Source organism: Myotis brandtii, unplaced genomic scaffold (assembly GCF_000412655.1).
Source record: "Myotis brandtii unplaced genomic scaffold, ASM41265v1 scaffold1120, whole genome shotgun sequence".
Taxonomy (NCBI): domain Eukaryota; kingdom Metazoa; phylum Chordata; class Mammalia; order Chiroptera; family Vespertilionidae; genus Myotis; species Myotis brandtii.
The window spans coordinates 544,192-555,138 of record NW_005353839.1 but is presented as its reverse complement, the minus strand read 5'-3'; the positions used below and the strand labels follow the sequence as shown (position 1 = coordinate 555,138).

The 10,947-nt window shown below is 53.7% G+C and overlaps 1 protein-coding gene across 2 annotated transcripts; it reads left to right on the top strand.

The window, feature by feature from the left end:
• Positions 1–216: 216 nt before the first annotated feature.
• On the top strand, positions 217–9,319 carry PEA15 (phosphoprotein enriched in astrocytes 15). Of its 2 annotated transcripts, XM_005857767.2 has the most exons (4): positions 217–391; positions 5,480–5,653; positions 7,049–7,204; positions 7,361–9,319. In XM_005857767.2, exons 2-4 carry the CDS (start codon positions 5,482–5,484, stop codon positions 7,423–7,425), a joined length of 393 nt encoding a protein of 130 aa, XP_005857829.1. In that variant the 5' UTR covers positions 217–391; positions 5,480–5,481; the 3' UTR covers positions 7,426–9,319. The 2 variants fall into 2 exon arrangements, with proteins under 2 accessions (XP_005857829.1, XP_014402966.1); XM_014547480.1 differs by lacking the exon at positions 217–391 and having other exon boundaries at positions 5,479–5,653.
• Positions 9,320–10,947: the final 1,628 nt, after the last annotated feature.

The following is a 10,947-nucleotide window of genomic DNA, read 5'->3' as shown; positions in this document are numbered from 1 at the left end:
GCGGGCCTGGGGGTGTAGAGGAGTGAATGTAGCTAACGTGGAACCCTGATTAATTTCACACAGTCACCTACCCCATCACACACACACCTCCCAGGGACCCGCCACACACGCGGTGACACACACCCATGTGACTCCTACACGCCCGCGCGGCGGGTCACACGCGTCCCTGCGCTACACACCCACCCCCACCCCCACCTCGCCGGCTCTCCAGTCTCCCGGGGGAGCATCACCGCGCAGTGGGGGGCCTGTCCCCGCGTCCACCCTCATCTTCCGGGCGTCTTCTCCCTGGGCTTCAGGTTGCCCCTCTTCGGAACTGGGAAAAGGGGGGCATTTTGACTCCAGGACAGGGAGACAGCAGCTGAGGGCCAGCGAGCCTGGTGCTCCGAAGCTGGTGAGTAGGGGAGTAGGGGTGCTGGTGGCCACTTCTGCTGGTTACCCTTAGAACCCAGGGTTCTGAGAATGGCTGGGTTTGGGGCACCAGAATGGCCAAGGGATGGAGGAGGGGTGGGAGCAAGGGAGAGGGAGAAAATGAAAGAATGAGTGAGTCAGCCAAGGATGGAGCCCAAGTCAGAGAGAGAGAATGAAGGGAATGTGTGTGAGAGGGACGGAGATGCAGCCAGGGAGCTGGGAGGGAGGAAGTGAGCCACAGAGCTGGTCCTTATGGACGGAAGAGTGCAGGGGTGGCGAGGACAGGGGCTCTGAACCTGGGGAGGAGGGAAGCAGTGAGACCACAGGGAGTTGGGCAAACGTGCTGAATCCGTGTTTTGTGGCCCTACGAGCTGCCTGGCCCCCAGGCTGTGGGAGCGATTAGCTTTAATTGCTCTTCCCTTTGTGGTTAAACATTGCGTGGGGGAAATTGCCAGATATGCCCTAGGCTGCTGACAGCCCCGCTTGCCTGCTCCCTCACTCCCTGACACCTGTGCCCATCGTGTGTGCAGGCATCGTCAGGTCAGGCACGAAGGAGAGCCACAGCCCCGCCTGCCCTGCCATCCTCTCTCTCTGCCACCCGGCGCCATGGGGGGCATCATCAATGTGTGTGCAGCCAACCCACCCGGGCTCCTCCCCACCAGCCTGACTGTCTCCGCAGCAGGGAAGCTACTCCTTCCTAACAGAGTAGTAGCTCTGCGTGTGCAGATGGGGCTGCTGAGCCACAGAGCCCGGGAGTCCTACGCATGCATGGCCACCACCGAGTGGGATGGGATGGAAGCCCATTGAAGGGAAAGGGGAAGAGACGGAGGGGTCAGGGAGAGGGAATGGACAAGGAAGAGACAACCAGATGAGGGGAGTGGGGCACACGCCTCACCCCTCCTCACTGCCAGGTGGCCCTGCGCTGCCCTGCCTGGTCCAATGCCAAGTAGCTCCTCATCTCCGGCTGGTCTTTCTCCTCTTAGACTGAGGGCCAAGGGCTTCACACTGTCCCTGTGCCCAGGGGCGACCCATTTTGCTGCTTGAACTGGACATCGAGAGACCAGGTGTCCTGCCCCTGTCACTCCCAGGCTGGCTCTGGAGTCTTCGAGCCCTATTTTCCATTACAGGAATAGAGATACCCCCCTCCACCACACACACACACACACACACAGGCTGAATGGAAGCTAAGGGAAGAAGTCAGTTGAGTAAGAGTATATTAGTGAAATAATTAGGGATGAACTACAGAACTGCTGGAATTTGGGGGCCAGATAAAATTTAAAATAGGAAGCCTGCACTCTCTCCACCTCTCTGCCTCTCCTCTCCCCCCACCCACCCCAGGACTGACAGACGGATGCCTACAAGCCGCGCCCTCCCCCCCTGCCCACTGCAGGACCTCCTGGCCCCTCCCCTGGGCCTTAGACAGCTGCCCCAGATGTGAGGGAGAGGGGCGGCAGCTCCCAATCCTCAGGCTTCTTCCATTTATTGAGGATTTGGAAGCAAATGCTCGGGAGAGGGGAGAATCATGAATTAATGGCAGAATGCACAGAAATGCTCCTGGTGCTGCCACCACCTCCACAGGTGGTCATCCCATGAGCCCATTTTGCTAGGCTTCTTAAGGTGCCCCCCAGGCCTGCTCCTTCCTCCCCACTGTCCATGGAGCACCTACCTGTCATGCTTCCAACTTGGCCCCTACAAGGTCAGTATATACTATTCTTGTCCCTTCCCCTCCGCTTCAGTGTTCTAAGTTGGACGGACCTTTGACAGGGCTCCACCTGGGGCCAGCTTGGAAGGAGAGGGAGGGAGGAAGGAAGGAAGGAAGGAAGGAAGGAAGGTGTGAGCAGAGCACAGAATGATCGGGGAGGGGAGGGGCTGACTTCCTGGCAGCTTGGCCCCGGTTCCCGGTTCCCAGTTCCTGGTTCCTGCCCTGGTATCCTGTCCCAAGAATGGCCTCGCCCAAGCTGTCTGGTGTTCCCTGGGCAGCCTCTGCCCTGCTCCAGACCTGGAGGGCTCCTCGGAGCCAGGAGGGCATGAGCCCCCGTAGACCCTCAGGGATTCTGGGACTCAGTGAGGAAAGTGACATGGAGCGTGAAGGAGCCAAACTTCTGCAAAGCCCCAGCATGGCCACACCACCCCAGGGACAATTTTCAGCGAGACTTGCGAGCCATGTAAGGGGATTCCACCTTGCACCCCCAAACCATCCTGCTCTTGCCTCAGCTGGGATCTCTCCAGGGAGGGAGGCCACTCAGCTGCCTCTCCCTGCGCCTCAAGGAGCCTTACTCCTGCTTTGTCAGTCTGTTCTTACAACTCCCCACACACCCTCCCATCCAGTGGTGTCATTGTCCTGACAACTGAGGTGGGGGCACCCAGAACAGAGGTTGCCATGGTAACTGCTGAGCTGAGACAGCAACCTTCTCCTGGACTGTGCTCCCTGCCCCCCTCCCCCATGATTCCTCGCTTGCAGCCTGTTCTTTCTCCCAACCCCAGCTCTTCCTCCATTCTGTGGGGCCCCTCACCCCTTCCTCTTTTCTCTGGATGTGAGCCTGTGGTTATCTTCCTTACATATGCTCTCAGCTGCTTCAGTCACATACACACAGATCACACTCACATCCACACACCCACTGCCTGCTCCCGAACACATGCCCATACCCAGGGGTGGGCATCCGCAGTGGAACCTGGCACACACACACTTCCCCCTCCACTCAACATGCCACCCCACTTCTCTTTGTATCTGTTTCACTCTTAGAAAGCTCCTACCCACCCATGTGGGTGAGTATCTCACACATTAATCCCTTCCCTCCCACCTCCCTATAAATCTGTTTTAGATTCAAAGCCCCAAATCTTACCTCCTCCCAGGAAAGAGAGAGAGAGAGAGAGAGACACACACACACACACACACTCGTTCCCACCAGATCTATTTACAAACTTCTTCCATGTGAAAGCCAGGCAGGTGACCCTAAACCCTGTCCCACTTTGCCACTGGGGCAGGGTCTTCTTGGGGCTTCCTGCCTCCTTCCCAGGCCCATTCCTTTTCAGTCCTCACACCCCTGCCTCCATCATTGTTCTCATCCCTGGACTACTCCCTCCCCACCATCCCTTTTGCCCTAACATCCCTCCCCCCTTTTCTGCCCTCGGATTATCAGTGGAGGGGGCAGCTGGGCTCCAGTCTGCTGCTGTGACCTACATTTCAAGGCAGAGACGGTTCCTGGTGCTGACAGTCAGAGAGCATTGTTCCTGGCCCAGCCTGGCAGGGCCACTGCGGGGTCCTTCTGTCTGGTTGGACCTGGGTGTGTGAGTGAGTGTGCCTGGAAGTGCCTGTTTCTTGTGGGGGTGGTGCTGGCCCTGCTGCCTGGCTCATTGTGTATTTGTGTCACACTGCCTGCCACCAAGGGAGGCTTGTTCTGGTCCAAGTAGGGGGCTGGGAGTGGCAACTTCTGGTTCCATGCCCCTTACTATGCCATGCCTCTCTGCCTCAGTTTCCCTGCATATAGGCCAGAACTAAGGAACATAGAGGGTGTCAACCAGCCCCCTTTTACCTGCCACATTCCCAGCCCATTGTTGGTGTGATTTGTGGGTAGTCTGTCAAATACAAGGTCATTTTGCAACTTGTCTCACTCTGATCTAGCCGCAGAGTGTTTGACATAATTTACTTTTAAAAATGCTTTACTTTTATTTTTAAAATATATTTTATTGATTTTTTACAGAGAGGAAGGGAGAGGGATAGAGAGTTAGAAACATCGATGAAAGAGAAACATCGATCAGCTGCCTCCCACACACACTCTACTGGGGATGTGCCCGCAACCAAGGTACATGCCCTTGACCGGAATCGAACCTGGGACCCCTCAGTCCGCAGGCCGACGTTTTATCCACTGAGCCAAACCAGTCAGGGCTGCTTTACTTTTTCTGATAAAATATATACTCACTGTGTGTGTGTGTGTGGGGGGGCACTTTTAAAACTCACTAGAGATTCATATTTTATCAAATCCAGAAAGTTCAAGCTAAGATCTGACCCGTCTTCTGTCTCAGCCGCAGTTCCTATCTTAGTGAGTAGGAGGGCCTTGAAGGTTCTCTCCCACCCAGGGGTCTCCAGGAGAGGCGGGGCAAGGCCTGGGGGAGATCTAGCCTGGCCCAGCCCCTTCTGAGAGGTCTTGCTGAAGGTAGTGCCAGTAGGATGCTGATGCAAACAGGAGTGGCAGCCCCCTTCCTGTCAGACTCTCCCAGCGATGCATCGAAACCCCTTCCCCGCCACCCAGCAGCCTGGGAACTGGCAGGGGGCCAGAGCTAGCCGCTTGGTATTCTTGGGCGCTGGGGCTGAAGGCACAGCACAAAGGCTAGGAGATGGCTGTATGGAGGACCAGCAGCAATCAAGGGGGAAAGCGGGCTCCACAAAGGTGGGGGCGGCCCATTGCTTCCCCCTCCCCGCCCCCACACCTTGAGCCCTAATGACTGAATACAAGGCTGAGCAGAGGGGCCAGGGGACCATTAGACCAAGCAACTAGGCATCCCTCCAAAATGAGTCATTCGTGGGGTGGTGGGAGTTGAGTGAGGGACCCCTTTGCTTCTGGGGAAAATTGGAAGCTGGAACACAAGACCAGCCAACTGCAGCCCCTTCTCACTTCTCTCGGCCACAGTAGGCCCATCCCTGTGGTCATTGTTTTAGAGTTGTTTTGTTGTGTGTTGTTGTTTTTTTATGGGTTGCAGGTGGGTGAGGTGATTCTGGGGGGACTTGGAGGCAGCTGGTGAGAAGCTCCAGAACAGGTTGCCATGGTAACCGCCTCCTCAGTCTGGGGAGCTGTTGCCAGGGTTACTGTTAGAAGGGTAAAATGAAGAGAAAAGATGGTGGGGGGAAGGCAGTGTAACTTCTCTCTCCAGGCTCCAGCCTGGTCCCTAGCTTCCAAATACCTCCCTGTCTGCTCCCCCTCCCTCTCTTCTCCTTCCAGCCCTGGCCCTCCCCAGCCTCCATGTTCTAGGCACTTGCCTGGTGGGGTGGAGGAGGGAGTGGGAAGTGCCAGTGAGTAAACCAGATTCCACACTTCAGGCTCAGCCTCCCTCCCGTTGTTCCTCCCAACCCCAGTCATGGCCGAGTACGGGACCCTCCTCCAGGACCTGACCAACAACATCACCCTGGAAGATCTGGAGCAGCTCAAGTCGGCCTGCAAGGAGGACATCCCCAGTGAGAAGAGTGAAGAGATCACCACGGGCAGCGCCTGGTTCAGCTTCCTGGAGAGCCACAACAAGCTGGACAAAGGTGGGGCGGGGCCCCAGGCCTCCTGCCAGCAGCTGTTCTGGGGCTCAGTTCATTCAGCAAATAGAAATGAGCTCCGAGCTCCTATACACAACCGGGTGCTCCCCTCCGGCAAGGCAGGACAGAATTAAAATGCTCCAAGAGTGGAGGGGCTCTAGGGCCGTGGCCTTTACATTCTTCAGCTTGTCCTTGTCGGTAAAAAACATTATTCAGAGAGTGCTATTCTATATAATACAATATTAAAACATAAGTTGAAAGTGACAAAATAAAATCCCAAGTTCGAAAATTTTATCCACTTTTTAAAATATATTTTTTTAAATTGATTTCAGAGAGGAAGGGAGAGGGAGAGAGAAACATCAATGATGAGAAAGAATCATTCATGGGCTGCCTCCTGCACACCCCCTACCGGGGCTCGAGCCAGCAACCCAGGCATGTGCCCTTGACCCTTCAGTCCACAAACCATCGCTCTATCCACTGAGCCGAACCAGCTGGGCGGTTTTATCCACCTTCAGAGACCACAACTGTGGAGGGGCTTTAGGGAGCAATTGGTGTATAAAAATAACCCTGAAAGGCAAGTGGGATTTCAAAGGCAGAATCCAGAGGAGGGATGCTAGGCCAGGACCATCGTGAGGAGGTGGGAGAGTAGCTGGTATGTTTGGAAAAGCAAGAAGCCCTGCTTTGCTTGCTGGGGCACAGAGTATGTGCAGAAGTGGCTGGAGGGTAAGTTAAGGCTGTGCTGTGAAGGGCCTTGAGTGACAGGGCATTTGATAGGTGAGGTGAGTGATCTGAGTCGGTGTAGCGGAGGGAGGCTGAGAAGGAGGTTCCAGTTACTACCGCAGTGGTCAGCGGAGGAGCCAGGGGAAAGGCCTTAGAGCTGGCCAGGTCAGGGAAATCCTCCTCTGGTCATGGCTGTGCCTTCTCTCTTGGGCCCAGAAGTAGCCCTAGGTTGTCTAGATCCCACCCTCCAGTCCCACCTGTGCTATCAGGAAATGTTTTCTGAAGCTTGCTTGCAGGAAAAGTGGAAGCAGCTCAGGGTGGGTGGGGAGTATTTGGAAGCCAGTTAATTTTTCTCTTTTTCTCCCCCCCCCCCCCCCCAACGTCACATGTATTGAACCTAAATCCCTCATTCTAAATCCGTGATCTAGAATCATCACTGATGGATGCTCTGCTCTCCTTGGGAACAGTCATCTGTACTGCTCTTTGGCGCCTTAGCTTTCTTTTCTCGGCTTAGTGGCTCCTCCTCTTCTGTTGCCCCCCTGATACCCACTGTGAGCAACTCAGTCTTGGTTCCAGAGGCCTGATCTGGTAGAATGGGGGAGGCTGACCCGCACCCCCCTCCCCGCCACACACACACACACACAGCTTAGCTCTAACCCTCCGTTTCCTGCCTTGCTCCAGACAACCTCTCCTACATTGAGCACATCTTTGAAATCTCTCGCCGACCTGACCTACTCACTATGGTGGTTGACTACAGAACCCGTGTTCTGAAGATCTCTGAGGAGGATGAGCTGGACACCAAGCTAACCCGTATCCCCAGTGCCAAGAAGTACAAAGGTAAGAAGAGGCCTTGCCTTTACTGTGCACTTGTGCCCTCTCCCGTGGATGATCCCTGGAGTTGCTTGCACTCTGGGAGCATGAAGGCTGATGTTCAACAGGCCTGCCTGGTGTCTCCCATATTCCATCCCCGGACATGTCCCTTTTTGCCCCCAGACATTATCCGGCAGCCTTCTGAGGAAGAGATCATCAAATTGGCTCCTCCACCGAAGAAAGCCTGAGCAAGGGGGAGGAAGAGGAGGAAGGTTGGACCTTCATAGGACCACTCCCTTCCCCCAGCCTCCAGGGGAGGGGGCAAAGGCACCCCCCACCCCCACAAATCTACCCACTTACTAACCTGGTCCTAACCCCCTTACTGTGTGCGTGTGTGTGTGTGTGCACACGCTCTGGCTGTCTGTCTACATGTCTAGCTCATCTAGCTCCTCTTCCTTGTGAGGGGCTGGGGGTCAGAGGCTGGGGTGGGGGGCTGAGTGTTCCCACTCTCGGGAAACTGCGTATAGAAATGGGCACATTCCTCCTATTCCCCCTTTCTCCGCTTTCCCACCACCTCTCGCAAGCGTGAGAGCAAAATGGACCTGCATGTTCCTACATTGAGGAGCCAAAGTGGGAGTGAGACACAGGAGATGCAGGCGGGAGGGAAGGTGAAGAGGCTACCCAACCTCCACCTGGGAGGGGCAAAGAAAAGCCCGAGTTCAGAGTTCGGTTTTACCCCACGCTGGACTGGCTGTGGAGTCCAGCTATTCCTCAGGTTGAGGGGCCTCGGTACCAGCAGGTCCCGTTGTGCTCCCCTCAGATGGGTATGAGCCAGGATCGAATGACAGGACCATGGATCCTTTCCTAGCCCCAAAGCAGAGCACCCAGCATTAGGTTCCCCCACCCATCTGCTCTGGAGAGACTGTGCTGGGAGAATGCCCCACTGAGCCTGAGCCGGGGCTGAGGGGCTCCTTCCCCTCCTTTATTCCTACTCAGACTGTTGCACATACTGACCCCGAGCCTCGGGAGGTTGGGGAACGAGATTCTTACGTTTTCACTCCAATTCTGCCCCCACCTACAGAGTCCCAGAGTGGTTATGTAGGAAACTTTCCCTTTCCCTGGTCTAGAACACCCCAAGCCCGAAGTAAGGGAAGGAGTTAATGACAGTGTTTTCCTTGCACTGACCCCCAATTCAACCCAGGAAGGGACTTGGGAACCCCTCTCCCGCATCCTGGCGCCTTGGGCTTGTGAACGCCTCCTCTCTAAATCACTACAAGTACAGTGACCCCGGCCTCCTGCCTGCCCCTCCCCACCCTGACCGTGCTAACTGTGTGTACATATATATTCTACATATATGTATATTAAACCCACACTGCCATGTCTGCCCTTTCTTGTGGTGTCTAGCATTAACTTATTGTCTAGGCCAGAGTGGGGGTGGGAGGCGAATGCCACAATGAAGGGAGTGGCAGAGTCAAATTCCTACATAGTCAGAACAAAACTTATTTTTTAACTTTAAATTCACATGTAATCTCAAGAGACTAGAGAAAGTTTATGTTAGGAGCTTCTAGGATGTGGGAGCAAAACTTGAATGGGAGGGGTGGCTGTTGGAAGAGGGAAGAAGCCAGACTGGTTGGAGAGCACCTTCCACTCCTAGCCCAGCCCAGCCTGCCTGTCCCCTCTGGCCACTGCTGCGGACACCTGCCTTAACACATACACCTCGAGTACTCCAGTTTTGCCTTAAAGGACCTTCCCAAGTTCCCCAGCCCTGTCTGGCTTCTCCCTGAAGGAGAGAGAAAGACTTGTAGAATTGGGAAAGGGAAATGAGCATGAATTAATTGTCTTTCCAGTAAGGGTATATTATATGAGAGCAAGAGACCGAGAATGAGGATGAATGAGAATGAGTAGGAGCCTTCCTTTGAAGAGAGGAGAGGATGAGATAGGGAGAAGGCAGACAGGGTCGTTTCAGCAGTCTAGTAATTGCTCTGTAAGGCAAAATCATCTAAAAAGACTAACTGTCCCGTTCCCCCCCCCCCCCCCCCCCCCCCCCGGGTATTGCTGTGAGACTGCTCATTCCTGTGCTCCTCTGTGTAGTGTGCACGGCCTTGTCCTAACCCTGGAATAAAGGTGATTGACTGAACTGTATCTGACTGATTCTAGAACTCAGATGAATGATCAGGATTTTGGAGTCTCTGAATGGCTGGTAAGGGAGGGAAAGCAGTATTTACCCCCAAATCCCTCACTGCAGCCTGGAACAGGCCAGGAAAACACCCCTAACAGTATCTCCCCTGCCCCATCTCCTAGGTATCACTGAGCTATGGGGCCTATTCCACCTACAACAGTCTCCAGTTGGGAGCCCAAGCACTGAAAACATGGATATTCCAGATTAGATTTCCTAAAGTGTAATAAGGGCAGGGCCAGGTACCTATATTGGAAGGAGCAAAAATAGCCCATCACAAGTGAATGGCCCACTACCACACAGAGAGCAGTCCGGGGCGGGGGGCTTTACCAAGAGAAAATATACAACCAATTCCGAGCGCATGGTTTTGTGCCCACTCCATCACCTCACCCATTAGCAACAGGAGCACAGATCACTGTCAGCACATAGTCCCAACCTCCGAAAGAAGAGCCGCTAGGAAACGGGGCAGAAGGAAGGAGTGTCGGGAATTCCACCCTTTTCCTCTTCCCTTCGTTCCTAGCCTGTTCTAATAGAATGTGACTGCCGCAGGATGCAGAATTCCTGGTTGAGGGTGCAAAGAAATAGCAGCAAAAGCATTTAAGGGCAAGAATTCAACTGGGACTTTCATATTCAGTGACCAGTGAGAAGAAAGGTGTCCAAGGTCCAGCCACCTTAATCAATCCTTAGATGAATGGCCTGTCCCTCACGCCCAAGATAAGATGGGGATAAGGTATAAAGGAAAGCCCAGGCGGTCTTATCCTATATATATTCTTCCAGTATTAGGAAGATTGCTGTTGTGGGGATTGATGGTATAAAGAATCAAGCAGCTAAAAAAAAAAAAAAAAAGGCAACAACAGCTAAAGCGAAGAGTGTCTTCTGTCACACACGATCCTAGGAGAGACCGTCTGCAGTGGCAGGACCTTTTCTGAAATCAAAGTTCAGTCAAGTTTTAAGGATGAGCCAGTCTCTGGTTAGAAGAGCCATCCTGGGAACCCCCGACAAGAGAGGTAGGAGACCTGAGGCAAAGAGCTGAAAGCAATGTCCTGTTTCCCCAACCCCGAAACAATGGAAGCAGGGAACGGGAAAATGGAGAATCCTTCCATTCTTGAGCCTCTCACAACCCAAGGGGTTAGCCCCAATCTCTAATGGCCAAACAAGAGTAGGCTACCCCCTCCACACCATTACTCTCCATCACTCTCTCCTGTAAGCCCCTTTATTGCCATCACAGAGAATAGGTAGGTATTTCAGCTTGAACAATAATGTTAACATGATACATTCAGATTTGACTTGCTTTTTAATATATTTATAATAGATATAAAATTAGGCTTCTAACAGTGATAGGGACAGGGAGATTGCTGCCACCAAACAACTTTTTTTTAAAGTAACAGAAGAGGTAACATCCTTCCTATTCTTCCTCCACTTCTGCCCCTCTTCCCACTTCCCACCAACCTCCCTCACCAGATATTAGGGGGTGATGGGATGAAGAGAAGAGAGTAAGGGATACATAATCAAGTGCAAAACACTGTGAAAAGTAGAGAGGATGGATGGGTGGGAAGGAAAGTGAAGAGTGTGGATGGTAAGGGCTCTAAGGACT

What these genes read in the sequence shown, in the direction of transcription:
- PEA15 (XM_005857767.2), top strand. Translation starts at nt 5,482, where the DNA reads ATGGCCGAGTACGGGACCCTCCTCCAGGACCTGACCAACAACATCACC. An exon ending in CCACAACAAGCTGGACAAAG is followed by an intron (nt 5,654 to 7,048) that starts GTGGGGCGGGGC and finishes GCCTTGCTCCAG; the next exon opens with ACAACCTCTCCTACATTGAG. An exon ending in CAGTGCCAAGAAGTACAAAG is followed by an intron (nt 7,205 to 7,360) that starts GTAAGAAGAGGC and finishes TTTTGCCCCCAG; the next exon opens with ACATTATCCGGCAGCCTTCT.